Here is a 26,176-nt window from a genome sequence, read left to right as displayed (position 1 = left end):
GATAATACCATCTCATTAAGTATATGCATTCATGCTTAGTTGCTTCAGTTGTGTCTGACTCTTTGCAAGCCCATGGATCATAGCCCACCAGGCTCCTCTGTCCATGGGATTCTCCAGGCAAGAATACTGGAGTGGGTTGCCCGTTCCTCCTCCAGGGGATCTTCCTGACCCAGGGATCGAAACTTCACCTGTTATACCTCCTGCATTGCCAGGCAGGTTCTTTACCACTAACGCCACGTGGGAAGTGACGTTTTCATAGAAACTGGGAGGCTGAAAACAGGGATTTATATGAAGACAAATAATATAAAATGATCTTCTAAATTCTAATTAATAGTATCAGGCTACCTTGGGATTAATGTCTTTAAAAGCCAGGCACTCAGTATTCACATCAATTCCAGAAGATTTAAATTTTAAAATTTAAGATTTAAGATTTCAGAAGAGCAGAGCCCAGGGATTTGTTTTCTGTTGGTGTAGATGAAAAGTTCCATAGGTACTTGGGTTGGAGTTGAAACCTAAGTAAGGCGAACGGGTGTTGGCTGAAGAACTTAATAATAAGGGAGTAGTGTGGAACACCCCAGACTCCCCGCTAGCACAGAGCTCTTCTATGAAACTCCCATGGGGCCTCCTCCACACCTAGGATTTGGCAACAGTTACTACAAAGAAACCATGCCCAGGAAGCACTCCCAGTGGCCCCATTGCTTGGGCTGCTGCATTTCAAGTCTGGAAGGAAGATTATAAATACCATTCTGACACTAACAGAGAGTGGTTTGGAAGACCAGGTTTGTAGATTGTTGCCTTGTATTCAGTAGCTGATTTCTCCTTGTACTGACCTTACCAAGAAGCAGCTGACAAAGGGTGGAGGAGCCAACCCTTTCCTCCTAGGGCATGTAGCTTTGTTTTCCTGTTTCTTTGCATCTGAGGACTTCGTGTTGCATTTGCTCTGACGGGAAAGTAAGAGCTCTCAGAATATTTGTATTTCCCCAAGCAAACCATAAACCTCCAAATTTATTTCTCACATCTCCCTTTCCTGTCTCTCTCTCTCTATACATCTCAAATCTAAGTGCCCATGGTTGTTGTTCAGTCGTTCAGTCGTGTCTAACTCTTTGCAACCCCATGGACTGCAGCACGCCAGGCCTCCCTGTCCTTCGCCATCTCCCGGAGTTTGCTTAAATTCATGCCCATTGAGTCGGTGATGTCATTCAACCATCTCATCCTCTACTGTCCCCTTTCCTATTCAATTTAGACCTTGGGCATGTAGTGCCATGAAAATATTTGAGCTAAAGTCTCCCAGACAGGATCAGCATCCCTTGGTTTCCCCCTTTCAGGTGCTGTGTTCTGAACGCAAGAGCAGAGGAAATCAGATGTGAACCATGCAGAGAGCCCACACTTCTTTCCCAGTGCCCAGGGGAGGTTCCCTGTCCTGGGAAATTACTTCTTAGGGGAGAAGAGGGCAGCAGAGAGCCCTTCTGCTTGACCATCTGCAGCAGGAGCTGGTTTGAAAATAGCAAAACAGTAGCAGTTGCCGGATTGATGCTGTCAGCTGGAACCCTTGCTCTCCTGAAGAGAGGGGGTTAGCAGTTGTGTTTGTTACTCTGTTGCTGTCCAGTCAAGCTGGAGAACAGTCCAGCATTAAAAGGACCTGGGTGGTGGGAGCTTAGAGCTCTTAACAGGCGCTGCACTTTTTCAAAGGAGGCACAAGTGTGTTGAAAGTGGAGCACAGCCCTGCCAAGGTCCTTTGCCAGAGATGACAGATTGCATTGTCTATTCTTTGCTCCTTTGCTCTGATGGGGTAATGGGCATCTCTGAGTCCGTGGGAGGTGCTGGGGCCTTGTAAATGTAACATTTCCTGGGAGCCTATGGCTCCCACCTTCTTTTGCTGTTTTGTCTTGGTTTAAGGACCAAACCAGGGATGATTGCTTGGTTTTCTTTCCCAAACACTGAGAGTCCCATAAGAACCCTTCAGAGTGTATATGGCTGAAGTACTTCCAGAATCTCCTGGTTCTGCCTGGCTGGCACAGCTGGGTGGAATCACAGTAACAAGGACGAAGCACGGGTCCTTTTCATTGTGCTCCACTTAGCTTCGTGCTGTTCCATGGCCATGGGCTACACCCGCGACCTCAAACCTGGTAAAATGTCATGGATGAATGAGTGCAGATTAAATGTCTAACACGGCACCCAACCAGTAGAAGATATTTAATCTATGTTTGCTCAGTGAATGAAAGCAAATCCACTAGAGAATCTTAGAATGACAACAATAAAAATTGATTTTAGGGTTTCCCTGGTGGCTCAGTGGTAAAGACTCTCCCTGCCAGTGGTGAAGACCTGGGTTTGATCCCTGATCTGGGAAGATCCCACATGCTGTGGAGCAGCTAAGCCCAGGTGCCACAACTACTGAACCTGAGTTCCCAGCTCTAGAGCCTGGGAACCACAGCTCCTGAAGGCTGAGTGCCGAGAGTCCATGCTCTGCAACAAGAGAAGCCACTGCAGTGAGAAGCCCACGGACCACAACAAAGAGTAGCCCCCGTCCAATGCTGCTAGGGAAAAGCCCACACAACGAAAAAGGACCCAGCACAGCCAAAAAATACATTATAAAAATAAATAAAATAAAGCAAAGGAATCATTCTTAGAAAAATAAAAGAAAATCTCATTGCAAACCCAAGGTCACATAGCTTTTCTTTTATGCTTCTTTGGAAGTTGTTAGTATTGCATTTTTTATACTTAGGTCTATGATCAATTTTGAGTTAATTTTTTCTGAAAAGTGTAAGTCTGTGCCTAAATGCTCTCGTTTTATTTTGCATATGGATGTCTAATTGTTGCAGCATCATTTTTGAAAAGACTGTCCTTTCTGCACTGAATTTCCTTTGATGCTTCTTTGTCAAAGATTACTTGGTTATCTTTATGGGGATCTATTTCTATGCTTCCCTGGTGGTTCAGCAGTAAAGAATCCACCTGCAATGCAGAAGACGAAAGAGTCTCGGGTTCCTTCTGTGTATTGAGAGGATCCCCTGGAAAAGGAAGTGGCAACCCACTCCAATATTCTCGCCTGGGAAATCTCATGGACAGTGGCAGCCCATGGGGTCAAAAGAGCTGGACATGACTTAAAGACTAAACCATCACCACCAGTAAGTCTTGAGGCCAAGTAGAGTCAGTCCTTCAGTTTTGCTCTTGATCAGTATTGTGTCGGCCGTTCTGGGTATTTTGCCTTCCTGTTGTGTTTCAAGCCTCTTTGACTCCTTGCGTCCTAGCTCAGAGCCTTAAATAATCACAAGTTCTAAGTTTATCATTCAGTTTGTCTACCCCAGGGTACAGCTAAAGCCATTTTAATATTGCTTGAAAAGATTCTTTTCTTTTTTTTTTAAGTTGTCTTAAATTTTCCTTCTGAGACTTTCTCAACACTATAAATTTTGTATGTAATGCAAATGGATTATTATTAGTACTAGGCACCAGAATTATTCTTAGAGAAAAATGTGCGTTGTTTGGGAAAATATATGAAGGCATGAGACAAGACAACAGAAGTGGTGACCATGTTCTGAGGTTGAAACAGGGAGAGAACTCACTCTGTTCTCAGGGAGAGGGTCCAGAAAGAGGGAAAGAAAGAGAAAGGAAAAAGGAATTAGCAGTTTAAAGGGGGGGGGGGGTCCACATTCGATGAAACAAGCAGTATAAATCCCACAATTTAAGATTAGGGACTTTCAGTGTTAAATTGGGCTTCCCTGGTGGCTCAGCTGGTGAAGAATCCACCTGCAATGCAGGAGACCTGGGTTTGATCCCTGGGTTGGAAAGATCCCCTGGAGAAGGGAACGGCTACCACTCCAGTATACTGGCCTGGAGAATTCTATGGACTGTATAGTCTATGGGGTAATTTGAAAATCTTCACGTTGCTATGGTGTAACACCTACTTTTGTCTCTCATCATCTCATTTTCAGTGAAGTTGACCACACTTATGAATGCTTTGGGTGAAAAGCTCTATTTTGTTTTAGGAATTCAAGAATTTAAGTTTTGCTTCTGCAGTGAAGAACAGAGATAGCAAATGTGGAAATTGAAAATAAGATGAATCCACCTAGAAATTGGTAACCATCTTACTGAATGTTAGGATTTTGATGGGGCAGGAATGGAGGTTTAAGCTAAGCCTATGCGGCTCTCAAGGGGCCAGGAGAGCCCGGCTAAGCTAGCATCGGCATTATACATATTATAGTAGGGACTCCTTTACAATTCTCAAACTACTCTAATAGTATTTTTTCTTTGACTCCATCAATAATCATGTAAAGGGAATCTTTTCTTTAGACTGTATAAATTTAACTCAACCTACATTAAACTGGACATTGTGATAAATTGCTGAGAATATGCTTGTATGACATCCTGTGAAAGTTAAAAGTGAAAGTGTTAGTGGCTCAGTCCTGTCTGACTCTTTGAACTGTAGGCCCAGTCTGCCATACTCCTCTGTCCATGGACTTCTCTGGGCAAGAATACTGGAGTGGGTTGCCATTCCTTCCTCCAGGGGATCTTCCTGACCCAGAGATCAAACCCAGGTCTCCTACATTGCAGGCAGATTCTTCACCATTTGAACCACCAGGGAAGTCCATGACATGTTATATGCAAGCTTAATTTTTATGTTTTAATGCATTCAAACATATGGTAGTAGGAAAGGCCTAAGAGCTTCAAAAATAAAAGAGAAGTCATTGAATGTAGACTGACAGAACTGGAAGAAAAGTTAGGGACTATCTTACAGATGAAGAAGTTAAAGAAAAGGGAATGAATAGTTTTCCTACAGTCACACAACTTTTGAGCAGTAGGTTTACTGGATCAATTTGAAGAGAAAGTCTTATTTTCTCTGCTACAGGAATTTCTACAGTGGACCACCTCCATATAGTACTTAAAGATCCTAACTTGGCATTGGAAGAGAACTTGACCAAGTCAAGAATGTTTATGTCTTTAGATCCTTGCCTCTATTTCATAAAATAATACTGGAGGATGGGGAGGGAGGAAAGGCTCAAGAGAGAGATTTGCATTGATATATAACAGAGATCACCACAACATTGGAAAGCAATTATCCACTGATAAAAAATACATAAATAAAATAATACTGGAGGAAAACATAATCTACATGATCATAAAACACTGAACTTTAATTGTTTCAGAAGTACCCCCTCTCTGAGTCCAGATTTTGGAGGATATTGGTGAATGAGGTACTGGCAGGTAGTGAGGTAGTTATGTAGGCTTTTTCCCATTTACTGTATCTCCCAGGACTGGAGATAGTCAACTGAAAACCAATCAATATATGTTTCACTTTTGTTTTCTGTATAAATAGTTGTCTTATCTGAAATGACCTTTTCCAAGAGCTAATAGCCATAAATTTTTGCAGCTGGATATGTTTAGAAATGCCTCTTAGCTATTTTTGTTGATTTATTTTCTATGTCTGTATTTGTGTAGTCCAGCTTTGGGCACGGAAGCAAGCAGCCCTGGGCACTAGACCTTTACCTCAAATGATGTAAACTCAGGGAACACAGTCTCTCTTCTGTGGGAAAGACCCCATTTGGAATCCCATAGAATTATAGCTCAGCCCAGGAGAAATTACTACATGTTGGAGAATCATCTTTAGTTCCCTTTGTGGTAAGTTTGGTCTGCTTCTCCCCATGCCTGTTTTGAAATCTTCTCTGCCTATCTACATATCTCTCTATCTTTCAATTTCTCTATCTGTAACTCCAATGTCCAATAATACAGTGGTTATACTTTGAAGCGAAAGTCACTCAGTCGTTCGTGTCAGACTCCATGGACTCCATGGACCCCATGGACTGTAGCCTGACAGGCTTCTCTGTCCATGGGATTCTCCAGGCAAGAATACTGGAGTGGGTAGCTGTTTCCTTCTCCTGGGGATCTTCTCAACCCAGGGATCAAACCCAGGTCTCCTGCATTGCAGATGGATCCTTTACCATCTGACCCACTGCCTGCCAGTGCAGGGGACACATGTTTGATCCCTGATCTGGAAAGATCCCACTTGTCATGGAAGAGCTAAGCCCATGTGCTCCCTCACAAGAGAAATGATTGCAATGAGAAACCTGTGCACTGCAGCTAGAGAAAGCCTGAGCAGCAATGAAGACCCAGCACAGCCAAAAATAAAGTAAATAAATTTTTAAAATTATTTTTAAAAAGGGTTACAAAAATGAAAAGGCAAATAGTATTTGCTGTGTTACTTCATGGAAAAGCATATGTAAAATATGTTAAGTGACCATTGTATATAATTATAGTATGCAAATTTTATTTATACATTTGGGTAAAATTTGGACAATTTTCTCAAGAAAGTGGGCTGACAAATCTTTTTTAAAAAGTCTTTATTGAATTTGTTATAATATTTTTTCTGTTTTATATTTTAGTTTTTTGGGACATGTGGGACCTTAACTTCCCAACCAGGGTTTGAACTCACATCCCTGAACTGGAAGGCAAAGTCTTAACCACCGGACCACGAGGGAAGTCCCTGAGCTAACAGTTCTTGATGACTTAATATATGCTGAGTTATCTCACTTAATGCTTGGAATAACTCTGTTAAAAGGCATTATTGCCTCCATTTAAAGATGAAGAATCCAAGTCTCAACAAGGTCAAATAACTTGCCAAAGGTCAGACAGCTAATATAAAGGTACAATCAGTGTTCCAGGTTAGTCCTAAAGTTAAAATCCATGCTGTTTTTACTATGCCATGCTGCACTGAGAGAAACCCAACCAATTATTGATTTAGGTAAAGAGCTTAGAATTATGACATTTTTGGTTAAAAATTAAAATTAAAATAAATACAAAGGTATTTTTGCTCTCTGTATTCACTGAGTAACTGATTTCTGAGTGAGGCAAGGAAACATGAATGGTACCATGGAGGAAAATCATCCCTCTGTCTTTTTACTGTTACCCCTCTCTGGACATCCATTTCCCAGGCAACAATGTACAGGCTCTGAGGTCTAAAGTCAAAAGGCTTCTATGAAAAGAATGCAATCATTTAAGCCCTAAACATAAGACAGAGCAATAAAGCAATCAGTATGGTCAGGACTAAACTTAGACGCAATTTAGAAACAGAACTTTTTTTTCTTTTTTAAACCTTCAGCATTCTTTCCCCTCTCTTTTATAGTGATCCATTTTCAGTATCACAAGCTGTCTCTATTGAAATTAATAAACTTATTCCAGACTTCTGAGTGCTTCCCTGAAGATAATTTGTTTTTAGAAGCTGCTATAGATCCCACCAGGCTTCGAGGTAGTGATAAAGAACCCACCTGCCAATGCAGGAGACATGAGATATGTGGGCTTGATCCCTGGATCAGGAAGATCCCCAGGAGAAGGACACGGCAACCCACTCCAGTATTCTTGCCTGGAAAATCCCCATGGACAGAGGAACCTGGCAGGCTATGGTCCTTAGGGTCACAAAGAGTCAGGCACGACTGAATCAACTTAGCATGCATGCACATAGATCCCACCAGCTACCCTAATGAGAGGCATGCATCATAAGTTTTGAATAATAGGTTGACTCTAGAAAGAGTGAAGAAGGTTCTAGAGCTACCTTTTGGGTTCTTTAAGTTTGGCTTGGTATTAAATTTGAATTATTAAACAAGTCAGTATATTTTAAAAAATAAACATTAATATCAGGGGATAAATGATTGAAGTTTAATTCACTTATTTTCCTAAGATTATTTATATTTTAGCTGGAGATGGAACTCAGAGTTTAAGAATGAATCTTTAAGGGTGGGATTTCAGATATCAATCAGCAGGTATCAATTGATCAACAGGCCTCCATTGCTCCTGAAATTGCAAACTTGTTGGTTTCCCTTATGAATCAGACATGGGACCTGGAAAGGTGAATTGATTCAGTTCACCACCACAAGGGTTAATTGATCCATTTGACAGAGAAGTAGCTGAAACTCTGAGGAGAGATTTCCCCGCATCTCACAGTTTGTAGGTGATAAATGGGTTAGAACCCAATACCTCTTCCTATGGGGCTTCCCAGGTGGCACTAGTGGTAAAGAACCTACTGGCCAATGCAGGAGACTTTAGAGACACGAGTTCAATCCCTGATTGGGAAAATCTCCTGGAGGAGGGCATGCAACCCACTCCAGTATTCTTGCCTGGAGAATCCCATGGACAGAGGAACCTGGCAGGCTACAGTCCATGGGGTCGCAGAGTCAGACATGACTGGATCAACTTAGCACGCATGCACACCTCTCCCTAGAATTATAGAACCAGAGGGCTGGTGAAGATTTCAAGTTGCAACATGCATGTCTATCCTCCTTAAGACCTCCTCACCAAATATTTGTCACCTCCCCCAGGGACAGGGAGCCTCCATCAGCCCAACGATTTTTCAGACATTGCTGTTCTGAGTACTATGCCACCTTGATGACTCCACTAGGACGACACAGGAAAAGTCTAAAATGTCTCTTCTCTTCTCTCACCTCTCTGTTTCAAATCCTTGCCTTGTCCAATTGTGCTTGTCTGAACTTGCTACAGTTTACCTCAAAATATGGTGCTCAGAACCAAACCTAGTGCTGCAGGTGAGGTCTGGACTCATTCATTCAGACCTTCATTCAACAGACATCCATTTGATCAGTGCTAAACTTCACTCCACTCAGCACAGAGTAAAGAAGGATGCCTCACCCCATTATTCAGGGCAGGATATGGTTTTGGTTGCTATCCAAGATCAAATTCACTCTGGTTTTAAGGGTTTATGGTCAGCTACCTCTCTTAAGTTCTTTCCCATGGCCTCTTGTTGGAGCGTGTGCCTCAGTCTCTGCCACGTTGTTCCTCTGTGTGGGAAACATCCCCTATCTGTATGATAACCCAGCCTGCAACTCTGGGGCGTGTGCCTACACAGGCTTTTATAAAAGCCATTTGGATTGTAATGAAAACACCTTTCCTCAGATCCCAGTCCAACTTTTTTTTTCCTTCCTGATGCCATAGTTGACATATCCCCAATCTATCTGTGTAATAAAACCTAATCGCCAGGACTGGGAGCCATCTCTGCACTCAGGGGTCAATCAGGAGCCATGCTCACATGTACATGCAGATGCTTCTGCAGGTTGTGGAAAACTACCCATCCAGTCCCTTTCCCGTGGCTTCCCACTCTGTTATCCCTCCTTCCCTGCCATTGCTTGTCACATGCACTTGAACTGATTCCAAGCGAAAATAGGCAACAGCCCAGTAACAGAGGACATGATTTAAGTCAAGGTCTAAATAGCATCTCTGGAGCCAGGATTCTGGAAACAGGAGGCTGCAGAGCTTTGCCATCTGTACTATCCTACCTCGCTTGTGTATTTCCTCACTCACACCATCCCTCCTCGCCCTGTTCTTTTTCCCTTCTCTATCGAAAGAGCTCCTTTCAGTGGAATCTCTTGATGATATTTCCACATTTATGGAGGGTCTTGTCTACCCATTAATCAGATAAGCAAGATTTAAGTTCCAGAGAAATAAATCATTTGACCCCATGAACTGCTTTTAATGGTCATGCCCTTCCCCTTCCTACCTGTTGCAAGAGGAATAACAAGCTTCTCCTATCTTTATGACAGGAGGTAGTTCTGCAGCTTAGAATGAGGTTCTTACCCAGGGACACACACTTGGAGATAGGGGTGCTGGATCCTTCATACTTCTGTTTCAAAGAGATGGCTACCAGGTTCTTGACAAAGACATTCCTGAGTCATAATATTGACAAGAGGCCTGTCTAGTCTTCAAAAGGATTTATATACATTTTGAAGAAATGCTGTTAATATCTATCTTTAGCATCATTGACTCAACGGACATGAGTTTGAGCAAACTCCTAGAGATGGTGAAGGCCAGGGGAGACTGGCGTGCTGCAGCCCATGGGGTTGCAAAGAGTTGAACACAACTTAGCAGCTACACAACAATGCCAAGGACCCTGGGACTGTTGTTCTATGCTTCCATCATCAATTCACTCTTTCAGTTTGTACATTTCATGAACAGAAAGAGCTTTTCAAGAGAAAAGCCTGCACCCTCCAGAAGCACCTCCCTTCTTCAATTCAGAAGCTTCTCCCTCTTGTATCTTTGTTTTGTCGGTTCTTGTCACAGGAAGGAGGTGTGGACCTTCTAACTGAGTCTCTGCTAAAGCTAAACCAGCATCTCCTCGTGTGCACGTGCTGTGGCAAGCCTCCCAGCACCCGTTCCTCGCCTCACTGTGCAAGGCATGGGACCGGCACGTATTCACCTCTGATGAGTCAGATCTTCCTTGAAGGGCGGGGAGGTTGTCAAGAATCTCAGTACCAACAAGCTCTCAGCATGGATTGAGGGGAAGAGTCCAAACTTTTCCGTGAGAGAGAGACATTTCTTCCCCATCCTCCAAGTTCGTGCTATGAATATTCCCTGCATTCTTTTCCATAAAAGAACTCAGCAGAGCCAAATCATTTCTTTCACTTTTGTTTTCAGTCAGTTGTCATTTAGATCAAGTTTAAACTTTTCTAATTTTGAGTTGGAGTTCTGACGCCAAGTCTTTGCAACCAACAAAGACCTACCATATAGCTCAGGGAACTCTGCTCAGTACTATGTAACAACCTAAATTGAAAAAGATTTTGAAAAAGAATAGATATAGTTATGGGCTCCCCAGGTGGTTCAGTGGTAAAGAATCCACCTGCCAATGCAGGAGATGAAGTTTGATCCCTAAGTTGGGAAGATCCCCTGGAGAAGGTAAGTGGCAACCTACTCCAGTATTCTTGCCTGGGAAATCCCTTGGACAGAGGAGCCTAGGGGTCTACAGTCTATGGGGTCACAAAGAGTCAAACAAGACTGAGCAACTAAACAACAACAATGTGTATATGTGTAACTGATTCACTTTGCCTTACACCTGAAATGAACACAGCGGTGTTAATCGACTGTGCTGTGCTTAGTCATCAGCTGTGACTTAGTTGTGTCACTTAGTTGTGTCTGACTCTTTCTGACCCCATGGACTGTAGTCTGCCAGGCTCCTCTATCCATGGGGGTTCTCCAACCAGGATTATTGATGTGGGTTGTCATGCCCTCCTCCAGGGAATCTTCCCAACCTAGGGATTGAACCCAGGTCTCCCACACTTCAGGCAGATTCTTTACCATCTGAACCACCAGGGAAGCCCAAGAATACTGGAGTGGGTAGCCTATCCCTTCTCCAGGGGAGCTTCCCAACCCAGGAATCGAACTGGGTTCTGAATTGCAGGCGAATTCTTTACCAGCTGAGCTAACAGAGAAGCCCATTAATCAACTATAATCCAATATAAAGTTAAAAAGTTTTTTAAATTGTGCTGTCACGAGGCATAGTGCCTTCCTCACCCTGTGAATCTTACCCACCTTATCCATCTCTGCACACACACTTTTGTAAAAAGTTTAATGTTACTGATTTGGCAGGAGGAGGTGTAAAAATTATGTCAGTGTTAAGACAGGACTTAGTCCTGAAAAATGTGTTGTCACGGAAGCATGACAGTAACTGACAGATGTTAAATGACACCCACTGTTCCCAGTGGTGCACAAACTAGGTATTTCCAGGTGAAAACTGCTCCACAGGAGTGGGGGGAGTAATCGTCTTTCCTGTCTTCCAGGGTAGTCAGAGTGTGTTGTCAGTCTCTTCTGAGTTGGAGAGGGGGTAATAAATTCTTCTGGATTACCAGGTTAGCCAAACATCCAGAAAATTTGAGTCCTTTCAGGATTTTCTAGAATTAATTTTGGCTGCACTGTGTCTGCTGCCGTGTGGGTTTTCTCTGGTGGCGGCGAGCAGAGGTTACCCTCGAGTGGGGTGCTTCTTTTGTGGAGCACAGGCTCTCGGGCACGTGGTCTCGGTAGTTGCGGCTCGTGGGCTCTAGAGCTCAGGATCAGTAGTTGTGGTGCATGGGTTTTGTTGCTCTGCAGCATGTGGGATCTTCCCGTCGAGGGCTTGAACCCATGTCCCCTACATTGGCAGGCAAATTCTTAACCACTGGACCCCTAGAGAAGTCCTGGATCCCTTCAGTTTTGAGCAAGAGGTTAAATAGAATGATCTGGGTTTTCCTGGATTACTGTAAGTCCCGTATATATGAATCTTCAGGTGTAAACTTTCAAAGATGTGAACACACGTTAGCATGTCCAATCACCTAAGTTAGTTCGGCGTCTGGTGTACACTGTCACGTGTAGACAAGTGACTGTGTTTCTGTACTTCGTACTTACAATACTATCCAGAGTACACTCAGATAGTGTCTTTATTTCAAGCCCAGGATATCTGGAAGCAAGTGTAAAAGCAGTGGTGACATATCTGGTATTACTGTAGTTTTCAAGGTATAGTACTGTATGATTAACTATGTTTTCTTTATTTTTTGTGTATGTTTTTATGCATTATTTGTTTGAAAAGTATTATAAAAACCTATTACAGTACTGTACTGTAGAGCCCATTGTGTTCATTGGGTACCTAAGCTAACTTTGTTGGACTTAGAAATAAACTGGACTCACAAACTTGCTCTCAGAATGGAACTTGTTCATATGTAGGGGACTTACTCTCTCAAGGGTTTTTTTCTTTCTTTTTGGCTGCACTGTCGGGCACATGGAACTTGCCCAGTCGAGGATGGAACACGTGTCCCCTGCAGTGGAAGCTCAGAGTCGTAACCACTGAATTACCAGGGAAGTCCCCAGAGAGCCTTGTGAAGATGTCAGAAGTTTTAAGAGGAGGAGGCTTGAGAAGAGTGTAAGAAAAACTGAACATCTGTTTTCTGTAAAAAGAATAAGCAAACAAAACAAACAAAACCGATCAAGTCCCACCCCTAACTCCTCCCTTCCTGGCTGGCTTCAGGTAGCTCTCTCTTGTCCTGGCACCTGTGAGACGGAAAAGTGCTGCAATGAACATTGGAGTACATGTGTCTTTTTCAATTATGATTTCCTCAGGGCACATGCCCAGAACTGGAGTGGTTGTGTCATATGGTCATTTTAGCCCTAGGTTTTTAAGGCATCTCCACACTGTTCTCCATAGTGACTGTGCCAATTTGCATTCCCACCGACAGTGCAAGAGGGTTCCCTTTTCTCCACACCCTCTCCAGCATTTATTGTTTACCAACATGGATTTTTAGGCTTAAAACAATCCACGACCATTCTCTGATCATTCCAAGGAGAAAATAGACCTTTCCTCTGGCTGACACCCCTTCCTCTGTGCCCCAACACCTCCATGTCAAGGACTGTGCCCATCACTGAATTGGCTGGAAACAGGTGAAGATGGTCCAGTTCGAAGGGGCTGCACAGGGCTCCCAACCCAGATCTGTATCCTAGATCTCTCCTAAACCCCGCATCAGGCCCCAAGTAAGCTCAGGAAATAAGTCCAGCCTGTGTCTGGAGCCTTTGTGCAGATCAGAAAAGGACACATGAGGGGAGACCAGGGTTTTCCTTTCCCTTGCTGACTTCTGACAAGCTAGACTGTCTGGGAAAGTTTGCACGAAGGCCAAGTCTATGGCTAAACTCGGAGCTCCTCACGTTCCAGGACTGTCATTCCTGACCCTTTTCTTGGACGGTAAATAACTCTTGGCTTTGACAAACCAGCCCTGGTGACACATTGGTGATGGCTGTGGGTGGGGCAGAGTCTGGGTGTCTCCAAGCAGAGCATGGTGCTCTGAGCCTAGTCTCACCCTCTCGACTCCTATTTCCTTGTTGCAAAGATGGTGGTGACTGTGGCCCTGAGAGCGACCGGGGCCGGGGTCAGACGTCTTACAGTGAATCCTGTGATGCTCCACCAAGGCTCTGATACAGGGGAGACGCAGCCCCACAGCTGCCAGGAATATCAATGGTGGTGACTCACAGCCTGTCCCTCAGGGGCCAGCACCTCACCTGGAAAGGCACTGGATCGCCCAAGGCAGTTACTGCCACTTTCAGGAGGTGGCTGATCCTGGGATACGAGTGCCCATCCTTTTCTTAACCTGGGACACGCAGGCTTTGGGGCTTCTTAAAGCATCAGGTGAGGACTCAGTCATACCTGCCTTAGGGGTCAGCTTCTCCCACTCCTCAACCATGTCATACTCACTTCCCCACAGGCAGGAGAATGTCCTGCGCTCGCCTCAACAAAACTGCTGCCTGCAGCTCTCCCCCCAGGGCACTCAGACTGAGTGGCTTTCCAGGGAGGCTCCCGAGGGAGGGGCTATACGCCTACATGTTCCTGTTGTACAGAAGAGACCAGGGCAACATTGTCAAGCAATTATTCTCCAATTTAGAAATTTTACAAGGAACTAAAAAAAGACACAGGGTATGAACATCACCCCAGAAAAATGGCTCGTTTTGTAGTTAGAAGGAAAATTTTTTTTCAGATGTATATCTTTGATATTTATTTCCCTTTCTGAAGCTATAGGGCTTCCCGGGTGGCTGAGTGGTAATCTGCCTGCCAATGCAGGAGACGCAAGAGATGTGGGTTTGACCCCTGGGTGGGGAAGATACCCTGGAGGAGCACAAGGCAACCCACTCCAGCATTCTCGCCTGGAGAATCCCATGGACAGAGGAGCCTGGCAGGCTACAGTCCATGGGGTCGCACAGAGTTGGACACAGCCGGAGGACTGAGCGCACACGCACTGGAAGCTTTGGCTTTCCTATGGAGGCCTGGGGAGGGCCCGTGCGACCTCCAGGGACGACGTTCCAGTGACTCTAAGAATCTGTGCATAAAGTAACTTGAAAGACAGATTGAAAAGGAATTCCAAATTCCACAGACTCGCTAAGGTGAGATGCTGGAAGACGGATGTGAGATTAGCAGAGTTTTGAAGGAAAGTTAGGAAAGTGACAGGCAAGGGGACATGGGGAACTAGAGAGGGGAGAGATTTTTCTCTAATTTCCTGGATTACTTTTAATGGTCAAAAAAAAAAAAAAATCCACTTCTGCAAGAGTTCTTGTAATTTGAGAGCCTTTCAGGAGAGGGGAGGATGGCTGTGGATTTATAGGGTTAAATCTCAGGACATGAACACGCAATGGGAGGCCCCACCTGTGTGTACAATGTACTTAAAGGATTAGAGCAAACTTTGGAATTATGATATGTTTTACCTGGAGCAAGTACCTTACTCTTTAAGCTGCCATTTCCTTGAAGGAGGTGGGAGGAAAGAAAACCATGAATTCTCTCAGGTACTCAGGTGCATAAGACTCTCTGCTTGTGGGATTTAATGAAGATTTAAGTGCAGGTGGATTAAAGATGCATTATTGATATATTTTATTTTAAATCTATTTTCAATACTTGTGATTCCAGTTCCAAGGTGTTGCTTGCCTGTGCCCTGAATGAAGACATTTTCAGGGCAATACAGAGGCCAGGGGGCCAGGGAAGCACTCGTCATCTAAGGGGCTAGTAGGGGTAGAAAGGGGAATTTTTTATTTTTTCTGTCTTGGGTTAAAACTCTATGTGTTCTTTTTTAATGTGAAATTAAAAAACTTTTTTTTTTTTTAACTGGAATATAGTTGCTTTAAAATGTTGTGTTAGGGACTTCCCTGGTGACTTGGTGGTAAAGAATTCCCTTTAGGAGACACTGGTTCGATCCCTGGTGTGGGAAGATCCCACAGGCTGTGGAGCACCACACAACTCTATGGCCCGGGAGCCACGCCTACTGAGCCTGCGTGCTGCAACTACTGAAGCCTGCTCGCCCGAGAGCCTGTGCTTCCCAGCAGGAGAAGCCAGCAGAGTGAGAACCTCAGACACCGTAACTAGAAAGTAGCCCTTCCTTGCTGCAACTGGAGAAAAGCCTGAGGACCCAGGCAGACCCAGCACAGCCCCCACCCCCAAAGATGCCGCGTTAGTCTCAGATGCACAGCAAAGTGACCCAAATATACATATACATATGTCCCCTCCTTTTTGGATTTCCTTTCCATTTAGGTCACCACAGAGCACTGGGGAGAGTTCCCTGTGCTATCCCGTAGGTTCTCACTAGTTCACTACTTTATACATTTGTTGTTGTTGTTCAGCAACTTAGTATTGTCCAACTCTTTGCGACTCCGTGGACTGCAGCATGCCAGGCTTCCCTGTCCTTTACTGTTTCCCCAAGTGTGCTCAAACTCATGTCCATTGAATCGGTGAGGCCAATCAGATACATACGAGCATATATATGCCAGTGAATTTCCAAAGAAGTGTTGCTTCTTTGGAAGTGGCCCCCATGTTCCCTTCAGGGTCTTCAAGAAATACAAGTAAATACTCAACATTCTCAATTTTCCCAAAGGTATCCCTGGGCTAAAGGAGGTGATTATTAAAATGACGCAGACATTTCTTTCCCTTCCAGGTGATTAACCAATAACAGAGTGTTGTTATTGTTGCTCTTTAGTTGCTAAGCTGTGTCCAACTCTTTTGTGACCCCATGGACTGTAGACCCCCGGGTTCCTCTGTCCGTGAGATTTCCCAGGCAAGAATACTGCAGTGGGTTGCCATTTCCTCTTCCAGAGGATCCTCCCAACCCAGGGATCAAATCCACATCTCCTGCATTGGCAGATGGATCTTTACCAGTAAGATACCAGGAAAGCCTGTAATGGAGGGTAAACCATTTATAAAAGAATGACCATCCTCTGCTATTCACTAAACTACTAATTTCCATTATTTATTCTCCATAGATTAGTCAGGCAGGTGGAGGGTGGGAGAACACGGTAACGAGAAAGACAAAAACTCAGTAGCATGCAGTCTTTAGGAAGCAGAAAATCACACAGAGATATGTCTAAAAACGGCACAGTACTTTATTTTAAAAACACTCAGGTGTTACAAAAAAATACATAGAAAAATAAAGTTTGATTGGGGCATTTGGCTAAACTTTGACTCACAGATTTGTGTATTAACAGACTGGAGCAGAGTTCGTTACACACATGGAGAACATAAACTCTTTTATTAAATAGGATAGACACAGGTCTGGGTCCGGGGCACACCCTCCAGTGTACCCATCAGGAACAGATCTATTAGCTCTTCAAATGTTGTTCTACCAGTTTGGCTATGGCTGAGTGACTATGGGGGAAAAACAAGATGGATTCACCAAACCAAATCATTCTAAACAAAGACTTTTTTTTTTCCTTTTTGCAACACAGTGTACATCACAGTACAATGTTTAACACTTGCAGGTTTGGGGGCTGAAAGAATTCAATGCAGAGGGAGGCAGAGAAAGGGTTCTCTGACCAGAGAGCGAGCACTGAACGCTTATCTTAGGACATGTAAGCAGGAGAAAGCCCTGCCTCTGGGCTTCCATTTCTGTGCAGGCAACACGTGGCATTGGACAGTATTTCAGTGTGGAGCTCAAACGATATAAAATGGGGTGAAATGAACCAACCTTCTATCAACTTTGGCAGTTTTGCCACAAACAGTAAATTGGACCTTTTTAATAGGAGGAAATTGAAAGGTTTCTCACTGAACAGAATTAAGTAGCGGGATCAAGAGATTTCCAGGGCCTGGGGTACCTCATTAGTAACTGGCTTTTTTTTTCATGCTGATGTTGCCCCTCTCCCAGGTCACCTGAGATAACAGAATAAAAACAGAAGCATGGCCAGAGTTTTCCTGTGCCCTCTTCTCATTCTCTCTGAGGTCACCCAGTAAATCACTTGGGGGGAACCTCCACTTTTTTGATAAGCATTAAACACAGTTCCTGAAACATCTGGACAGTTTCATTGCTTGGTGATGAAAGCTACTATAATGTGTTCTGAAAACGGTTTCCTTTTTTTCTTAGCTTCTTCCAGCAAAGTGCCATCAGGCCCGGCAGCTTGCTCATGGGCGGGGTTTCCTAAGGCTGACGCCCCCTTCCTCCACATCCAGCCCCTCAGCCCTGGATTCCCACCAGACAGCTCCATGGCACCCGACCCTTCACTCTGCGGTGTTCGTCCTTACGTGTGAAAGCTCACTACCTTTTACCTCCTCTGCCTGCAGGAATCCCAGAGGGTTTGGCTTTGAATTGTAACAGCAGAACCACCAGAAAGTCCTATAAAAGCAGCAGTGACCTTCTGCAGCTGTCATGTCTTTAAATAGATTTGGGATTTAATGCTGTATATTTTTAAAGAAAAGACATAAGAATTGTTAGGGTTTTTTTTTAAAAATGCATGTCTTTCAGCCAATTCAGAATCTGCTCCCCCCACTACTTTTTTTTTAAAACCCAGGAAGAGATAAAGCTTTGGTGGGGGGTGGGGGTGCGGGTGGGGGAGACCAGATCTTGGAGGCTAAATAAGGAAGGTGTATGTTAGGTGCAGTCATAAAAGTCTGGGCTGAAAAAAAGTGCTTCAGTGGGTGACTGCCATGGAAAAGGAACAAAAAATAAAAGCAGGAGGGAAGGAAGGAACTTAAAGAATTATGTGATCTGTCCCACTGTAGTATAAATTATAGCCCCCAAACTCCAGGAACCTTCTTATTCTGAATTCTCAAGCCCAGAGCAAAAGGTCCAGATGAAGATTTTTTTTTTTTTTTTACCTTTTGCTAAGGACTCCTCCTTAGACCACTGTCTTGGATATGCAGAGATTCTCCTGGCCTGGGCTCACCTCCTGCAATAGAGTTTCGTTTTTACAGCTTGTCTTAAGGCCACAGTGAGTGCTTCTTGTTCTGCACGGGCCACTCTGTAAATACTTAAGTTGGCATATTATTTTAAAAGGAATAATCAGAAGCTTCTATTTTCATCTCCTCCTTCCCATCTCCATATCCTGTGCCAACTTGTGCTGGGCACGAAAGGTTTCTCTGTGAGGTCCTGTGTTTCCGTCTGTTCCAGAGACAAAGAGAAACCTTGGCTGTGGTCCAAGGCCAGTGAGAGGCTCTTGACCTTCAGTTTATTTCAGTAGGTGACATCCTGAGCCATCCACCCCCTCCCCTTGTGTAACTGAGTGGATGCTCAGTTACACAAGAGGATGGAGTTGGAGGAACAGAATCCTCAGAAGTGATGTGGACAGATCCTGAAAAGTCACCCCAAGTGCTAGAAAGAACACTTGGCTCTATCCCTCCCCACTTCAAGCAGGGGTCTAAAAGCAAAAACGATTCCCTCTTCTATGTTGGGGGAACAATTTGGATATGAAATCATTCCCTGTCCCAGATCTTTCATTGGCCCCCAGTGAAGAATCTGGGATTTCCACACAAACCTCCACGTGTTCTAGTCTGTCTGTCTCTCACTGACCAGTCCTTCCTGACCCTGGGGCCCTTCCGCCTTCCAGAGGGGCCACCTAGAGAAGACAGTTCTTGATCTAGCATGGATGTCAGAGCTGGTGTTACCAGAACGCTGGGCTCCAGCCACCCAGGCAGTAAACGTAGGGGTAGTAAGGGTAGGTATTGTGCACGGAGATGAGGGAGCCCTGTGGGAAGCCCTCCTCTTTAAGAGCTGGCAAGGAAGAGTGCTTCTCCAGGTTGCCCAGGTCTGAGGTGAGCTGCTTCCGCTTGGTCTTATAGCGTCTGTTCTGGAACCATATTTTCACTTGGGTCTCTGTGAGCTTGAGGTTCTTGGCCAGGTGAGCCCTTTCAGGGGCTGACAGGTACTTCTGATGGCTGAACTTCCTCTCCAACTCAATGACCTGAGTGTGAGAGAAGGCAGCCCGGGAGCGCTTCTGAGGCTGCTTGGTGGCTGGGGGTAGGCTCTGTAAGTCGCTGGGAGGGTTTTCACAGTCCAGCAGATAAGTCTTTAAGTGCCCATCTGGAAAGGAGAGGGGAGAAGCCGGGAGGGGAAGGAAAACGTTACATGGTAGCAGCAAAGAGAACAGAATTCTATTTACCCTCATCTCTTCTGAGTGAACAAACAGCCCAGTCAGTTTGGATACATTGCACTAAAGAACTCCTTAGTTCTTATGACCAACCTAGACAGCATATTAAAAAGCAGAGACATTACTCTGTCAACAAAGGTCTCTCTAGTCAAGGCTATGGTTTTTCCCGTAGTCATGTATGGATGTGAGAGTTGGACTACAAATAAAGCTGAGTGCAGAAGAATTGATGCTTTTGAACTGTGGTGTTGGAGAAGACTCTTGAGAGTCCCTTGGACTGCAAGGAGATCCAACCAGTCCATCCTAAAGATCAGTCCTGGGTGTTCCCTGGAAGGACTGATGTTGAAGCTGAAACTCCAGTATTTTGGCCATCTCATGTGAAGAGCTCACTCATTTGAAAAGAGCCTGATGCTGGGAAAGATTGTGGGCAGGAGGAGAAGGGGACGACAGAGGATGAGATGGTTAAATGGCATCACCGACTCAATGGAGATGAGTTTGGGTAAACTCTGGGAGTTGGTGGTGGACAGGGAGGCCTGGCGTGCTGCAGTTCACGGAGTCACAAAGAGTCAGGATACGACTGAGCGACTGAACTGAAGAGTTCTAACTCCTAAGAACTCCTTAGGAGTAAGGAACTCCCTGAGTGGGGCTGCTGGCCAGTCATGTAGATTACGTGTTAGTTTCTTAATAGTCATCAAGTCTCCAAAGTAGGAGAGGCTAGTGCTAGAACTTCCTGCCCTACTGCCCTGTAGAATTAAATAGAGATTCTGTATCTGTCTGGAGGAATGGGAGACAGGAGGCAAGAAAGACTGAGAAATACGATACCAAATAAGATACCAGTAAAGTAGGGCCCCCAAGGCATCCAGAGTTAACATTTGGGTGACATGAGAGGGCTAGTGTGGTAGGAGAGTTCATTTTCTGGCTTTAATCCCCTTTTGCTTCCCTTGTGGCTCAGCTGGTAAAGAATCCACCTGCAATGTGGGAGACCTGGGTTCAATCCCTGGGTTGGGAAGATCCCCTGGAGAAGGGAAAGGCTATCCACTCCAGTATTCTGGCCTGGAGAATTCCATGGACTGTATAGTCCATGGGGTCACAAAGAGTTGGACACGACTGATTGACTTTCGCTTCACTTTCCCTCAATGAACCGTTTCTCTCTCTCTCTCTCTCTCTTTATCTGCAGTCATGTCCAAACTCTTTGCAACCCCATAGACTGTAGTCAGGCTCCTCTGTCCAGTGGGATTTGCAGTGAGCCAAGGCCTTACCTCATAGGAAGGGTGCCTATTGTATGGTGATGGATACCTAGACTTATTGTGGTGATTACCTTGTAGTGTATACAAAGATCAAATTATTATGTTGTACATCTGAAACTAATAACATATTATGTACCAATTTTACCTCAATTAAAAATAACTGATGGAAAAAAAAAAAAAAAATAAGTCTACTCTAAATGTTCCCATGAGGTTATATAGCTCCTGGAGACCAGAGGGGCTCCTTGACTTACTAGTTTGCTTTATTTTTGGCGGGGGGAGGGGGCTTATGCAGACCATTTTTTTGAAGTCTTCATTGGAATTGTTACTATATTGTTTCTGTTTTATGTTTTGGTTTTTTGACTGTGATCTTAGCCCCTCTACCAGGGATGGAACCTGTACCCCCTGCGTTGGAAGATGAAGTCTTAACTGGACCCCCAGGGAAGTCTCCAAGACTTATTGTGTGTTATTGCCCGTGGGACTGGGAAGCAAAGGGCATCTTTGCTGATCAAACCCTGACTTATTAATATATTATTTATCAATAACTCGTTATATGTTAGTTATTGTAATCGCCAAGAGATAACTGGGGCTGGCGAGGATCAAGGGTCGACAGGTGGCTGGGATTGGTGTCGGGGTTTCCATCTGGGACTGGAGCGCGGTGGGCGCTGTGTGCATGCTCACCTTTTAGCCCTGGGCACCAAGAACCCGCTGCGCGGGGCACCCTGCGGGGCGAATCAAGTTCATGTCTAAATCCTGCGCAGCCCCGATGCCGGGGCTCAGGGTTAAGCTCCGAGGCTCGCCCGTGGCAGAGGCCGTGAAGTCCCTTCGCCTGTCGCCGCGGGGCCCCGCAACCCTGCCGCCGGAGCTCCGGGAGGTCCGCCTAGCACCCGCCCTCACGCGGTGGCAGCCCGCGGGCCTGCCCATTTTTCCTGGGGGGACCCAACCCGGCCCAGCCCGGCCTCTCCAGCCTCGCCTGCTTACCTGGTTCGGTCTCCACCGGCTTCTCGGCCTCCTCGCTCCCGGCGCGGGGCTGGTCGCTCTGCTGGTCCTCCTGCGCCCTGGCGCCGCCCCTTCCCGCCTCGGACTCCGGCTTCGGGTCTCGCCTCGGGTGCTGCTGACGCGAAGGCTGCGGCTGTGGGCTGCCCGCGTGACCTCCGCGCCGGTCAGCGCCGTCCCGAAGGATGTCCTGGATGAGGAAGGAGGTGAGTGGCTTGGTCTGGGTGGGCGGCACAGCCGGGGGGCTGCAGCGCGCGGCCCCCGCGTTCCCCGGCCATGGCTCGGGAGTCCGGAGCATCCCAGCGTCTTGGCGCCGGCGCCCGCCCTCAGGCCCCAGATGCAGCGCCCAAGCCGCGCCCGGCGCTCCCGCACCGCTTTCACTTTCCGCGGCCCCGCGCACTTATAGCCCTTGGGGCGCGCCGCGCCGCCTTCCCATTGGCCGCGCGCCCGAACCGCGCAGCTGATTGGCCGCCCGGCGCTCCAGGTGAACGAAAAGGGAAGTCCCTCGCACAGTCTCGGTGCAGTCTTTACCATAAAGGATTTCTTTCACAAGTTCCTTCTTTTTCAGGATCCCGGCTCGTTTTACCAGGCTGGGAGAGAAAACCAAAGCGGATCTCCTTTGCTCCAACCCACAATATGTTTAGCTGCTTCTGGGGAATCATGATGCAGAAGAGAAATACTCTATTTAGCTCTTAGAGATTGTTAAAGTGCCTTTGCGTGCGTGCCGAGTCGTGCAGTCGTGTCCGATTCTTCGTGACCCCATGGACTGCAGCCCGCCAGGCTCCTCTGTCCACGAGGATTCTCCAGGGAAGAATACTGGAGTGGGTTGCATGTCTTCTTCCCAGGGAATCTTCTCAATTCAGGGATGCAGCCCAGATCTCCCGCATTGCGGGTGGAATCTTTACCATCTGAGCCACTAGGGAAGCCCAAGAATACTGGAGTGGATAGCCTATCCCTTCTCCAGGGAATCTTCCCCACCCAGGAATCGAACCGGAGTCTCCTGCATTGCAGGGATTCTTCACCAGCTGAGCTACCAGGGAAGTCCAGAGTGCCTTTACTCACAAAGAAGTAGATGGGGCAGTTTCCTTCATCCCACCTTACAGATGAGAATTCTGGGTGCCCATCAACAAGGAGACATCTAATAAATCTAAGGTTGTCAAAGAGACATGACAGCTAAGTGCAGGACCTGACCCCTGGCTGGATTCTCTCTTGCACTCTATTGGGACAGTCGATGAAAGTGGTAATAAGACCAATGGCTTAAAGTGCTGAATCAGTGTTACATTTACTGAAATTTCTAACAGTACTGTGATTGTATCAAAGAATATTTTTGGGAAATAATCACTAAAGTATGTAGGGGCAAAGACCCATAATGTATGTAACTTACCATCAATTGGTTCGGAACCAATGATACAGATAAATTCTATATGCTAAAGTGAATGGTTTAAAAATATTAATTGGTGGATCCAGACAAAGGCTATGTCGCTGTTCTTTTGAACTATTTTTATATAAGCAACTTTTCTGTGGGTCCTAGTCTAAGACACCTTTCATTCAACTGAAAACTTTTCAAGATCATATGTTGTGTGTCTGGGAAGGAGGGAAAGGAAGCAGGTTATCGTGGATAAAGCAACTGCTAAAGAGAACCACACTCTACAGTAGGAAGGTCTTTGGCAAAGATAGTTTTCTTCTCTCATTTTTTCATTTAAAAAACTGTTACGTTTTCTTTTGAAATAGTTATAAATTCCCAGGAAGCTTCACAATTAGCACTCGTAACTTCCCCCAGTGGTGACATATTATATAACTGTAGTATAATATTAAAAAACAGGAAATTGACACTGATACACACCATTAACTAGACTACAGACCTTATTTTATTTTCACCATTTAAAAAGCCTGCATTCATGGGTGTATGTGTTTGTGTCTGTGTGTGTGTAGCTCTATGCAGTTTTATCACATGAATAGATTCTTGTAAAGCCAAAATCAAGATACAGATTGTATTTTTCTAAAAAACACCACCATACATGCACACAAAACCACTGAGATTTAGAATTTTACCAACATTATTACTTATACATCCTGTTTTACATTAAATATTCATTTTGTCTTTTTTTGTCATACTCAAAATTCTATTTTGACTTTATTATCTGCATATCTTTGTAAATGGTGCAACTTTGTAAATGGTGTTTGTCTTTAATTACATGATAAAAGTAAAAAAGAAAAAAGATATAGAATTGTTCCATCACCACAAAAGTACTCCCTGTGCTATCTCTTTGCTTTTGTGTACCCAAACCCCTTCTCTCCATAAGGCACCTCTGGTAACACTAATCTATTCTGTATTATTTTACTACCAGGAGAATATTCTATAAGTGGAATCAAACGTCATACAGCATGTGACCTTATGGAATTGGGAATTTTTTGCTGAGGATGATGCCTCTGAGGCCACTCAGACTCCTGCATGTATTAATAGTCAATGCTTTTAAAAATTGCTGAATAGTATTCTAGTCAGTATGGATCTGCCAGTTTGTTAATCATCCACTCACTGAAAGACAAATGATTTGTGTCCAGGGTATTTTTTGTTTTGTTTTGCTCTGTTTTGCTATTTTGAATGAAAGTGTTGTAGACAATCATGTGCAGATTTTTGTATAAACATGATTTTTCATTTCTCTCAGATAAATGTTCAGGAATGCAATTGCTGGGCCATATGGTAATTACATGTTTAGTTTCGTAAAAACTGCCAAACTATCTTTCAGAGTGGTTGTACCATTTTTTGATTTCCACCAGCAATGTATGAGTTCCACTTTCTCCACATCCTCATCAGCATTTGGTGTTATTGTTATTTCTTATTTTAGCCATTCTAATAAAAAAGAAAGCTGAGCACTGAAGAATTGATGCTTTTGATATGTGGTGTTGGAGAAGACTCTTGAGAGTCCCTTGGACTGCAAGGAGATCAAACCAGGACAATGCTAAAGGAAATCAGTACTGACTATTCATTGGAAGGACTGATACTGAAGCTAAAAGTCCAATACTTTAGCCACTTGATGCTAAGAACTAACTCATTAGAAAAGAATCTGATGCTGGGAAAGATTGAAGGCAGAAGAGGATGACAGAGGATAAGGTGGTTGGATGGCATCACTGACTCGATGGACATGAGTTTGAGTAATCTCTGGGGGCTGGTGATAGGGAGGCCTGGTGTGCTGCAGTCCATGGGGTCGCAGAGTTGGACATGACTGAGGGACTGAACTGAACTGAATAAGTGTGTAGTAATAGCCCATTGGGATTTTAATTTTTAATTTGTATTTCCCAAATGGCTAGTGATGTTGAAAATCTTTTCATGTACTTTGCCTTACATATCTCCCCTTTGGTGAAATATCTGTTCAACTCTTTACACACATTGTAATTAAATTTGGGGGGAGTTGTTGTTGACTTTTGATAATTTTTTTTAGTGTATTCTATGTATGTCTTTGTTGAATATGTGATTACAATTATTTTCTCCTAGTCTGTAGCTTGTCTTTCCATCTTTTCAACAAGATATTTCATAGAACAAAAGTTCTTTATTTTGGTGAATTTTTATCTTACAAATTTTGTTATTGTAAGCCTAAGAACTTTTATTGTAAGTCTAAGAACAAAGCCTAAGAACTCTTTGCTTATTCCTAAGTCTAAAGATTCACTCCTGTGTTATTGTCTAGAAGTTTTAGGTTTTACTTTTAAATTCATGATTCATTTGACTTATTTTTTGCATATGATATGATATTTAGGTTGAGTGGCCTCTTTTCACTTTTAAAATTTAGAGTGGGGTGGCATTTCAAATCAGTGTGGGGAAATGTAAATTATTTAATAACGAGTGCTGCCACTTGGAAAAAATAAAGTTCTATTCTTATAACAAAATAAACCCTAGATGGCTCAAAGATTTAAAACATAAACAGGCACAGGGAAAAAAAAAATAGTTTAACCACACTCATCATTTTGGATATGCAAATCAAAACCACATTTAGATACCTTCTTTCCACCTATCAGAACAATAGAGATTAGAAAGATGGATGATGTCTAGTGTTTGTGGGTGTGTGAGGAAGAGTTGCTTCCATACTGTTGAAGAGTAAGTCAGCTTTGTATATTTGGATACCAGCTTGGCAGAATCTGTCAGAATTAAAACTGGGCATATCCTGTGACATAGGTATTCCATGCTTTGAGATTTACCCTGTGCTGTGCGGGGCTGGGCTTAGTCGCTCAGTCATGTCCAGCTCTTTGCAACCCCACAGAATGTAGCCCGCCAGGCTCCTCTGGCCACAGGGATTCTCCAGGCGAGAATACTGGAGAGGGTTGCCATGTCCTCC

The 26,176-nt window shown here is 44.5% G+C and overlaps 1 protein-coding gene across 1 annotated transcript; it reads right to left on the bottom strand.

Moving 5' to 3' along the window:
• Positions 1–16,633: 16,633 nt before the first annotated feature.
• Positions 16,634–22,197, bottom strand: NKX3-1 (NK3 homeobox 1). The gene is made up of 2 exons (XM_061164054.1): positions 21,834–22,197; positions 16,634–19,544 (listed from the first exon to the last, which is right to left on the bottom strand). Exons 1-2 carry the CDS (start codon positions 22,144–22,146, stop codon positions 19,126–19,128), a joined length of 732 nt encoding a protein of 243 aa, XP_061020037.1. The 5' UTR covers positions 22,147–22,197; the 3' UTR covers positions 16,634–19,125.
• Between the last annotated feature and the right edge of the window lie 3,979 nt (positions 22,198–26,176).

The sequence above is a fragment of the Dama dama genome, chromosome 16, assembly GCF_033118175.1.
Source record: "Dama dama isolate Ldn47 chromosome 16, ASM3311817v1, whole genome shotgun sequence".
Classification (NCBI taxonomy): Eukaryota; Metazoa; Chordata; class Mammalia; order Artiodactyla; family Cervidae; genus Dama; species Dama dama.
This window is presented reverse-complemented; position numbering and strand designations above follow the sequence as displayed.

Coding starts and splice junctions, on each gene's coding strand:
- NKX3-1 (XM_061164054.1), bottom strand. CDS start 22,146: ATGCTCCGGACTCCCGAGCCATGGCCGGGGAACGCGGGGGCCGCGCGC. Junction 19,545..21,833: donor GCCGGTGGAGACCGAACCAG/GTAAGCAGGCGA, acceptor TCTCCTTTCCAG/ATGGGCACTTAAAGACTTAT.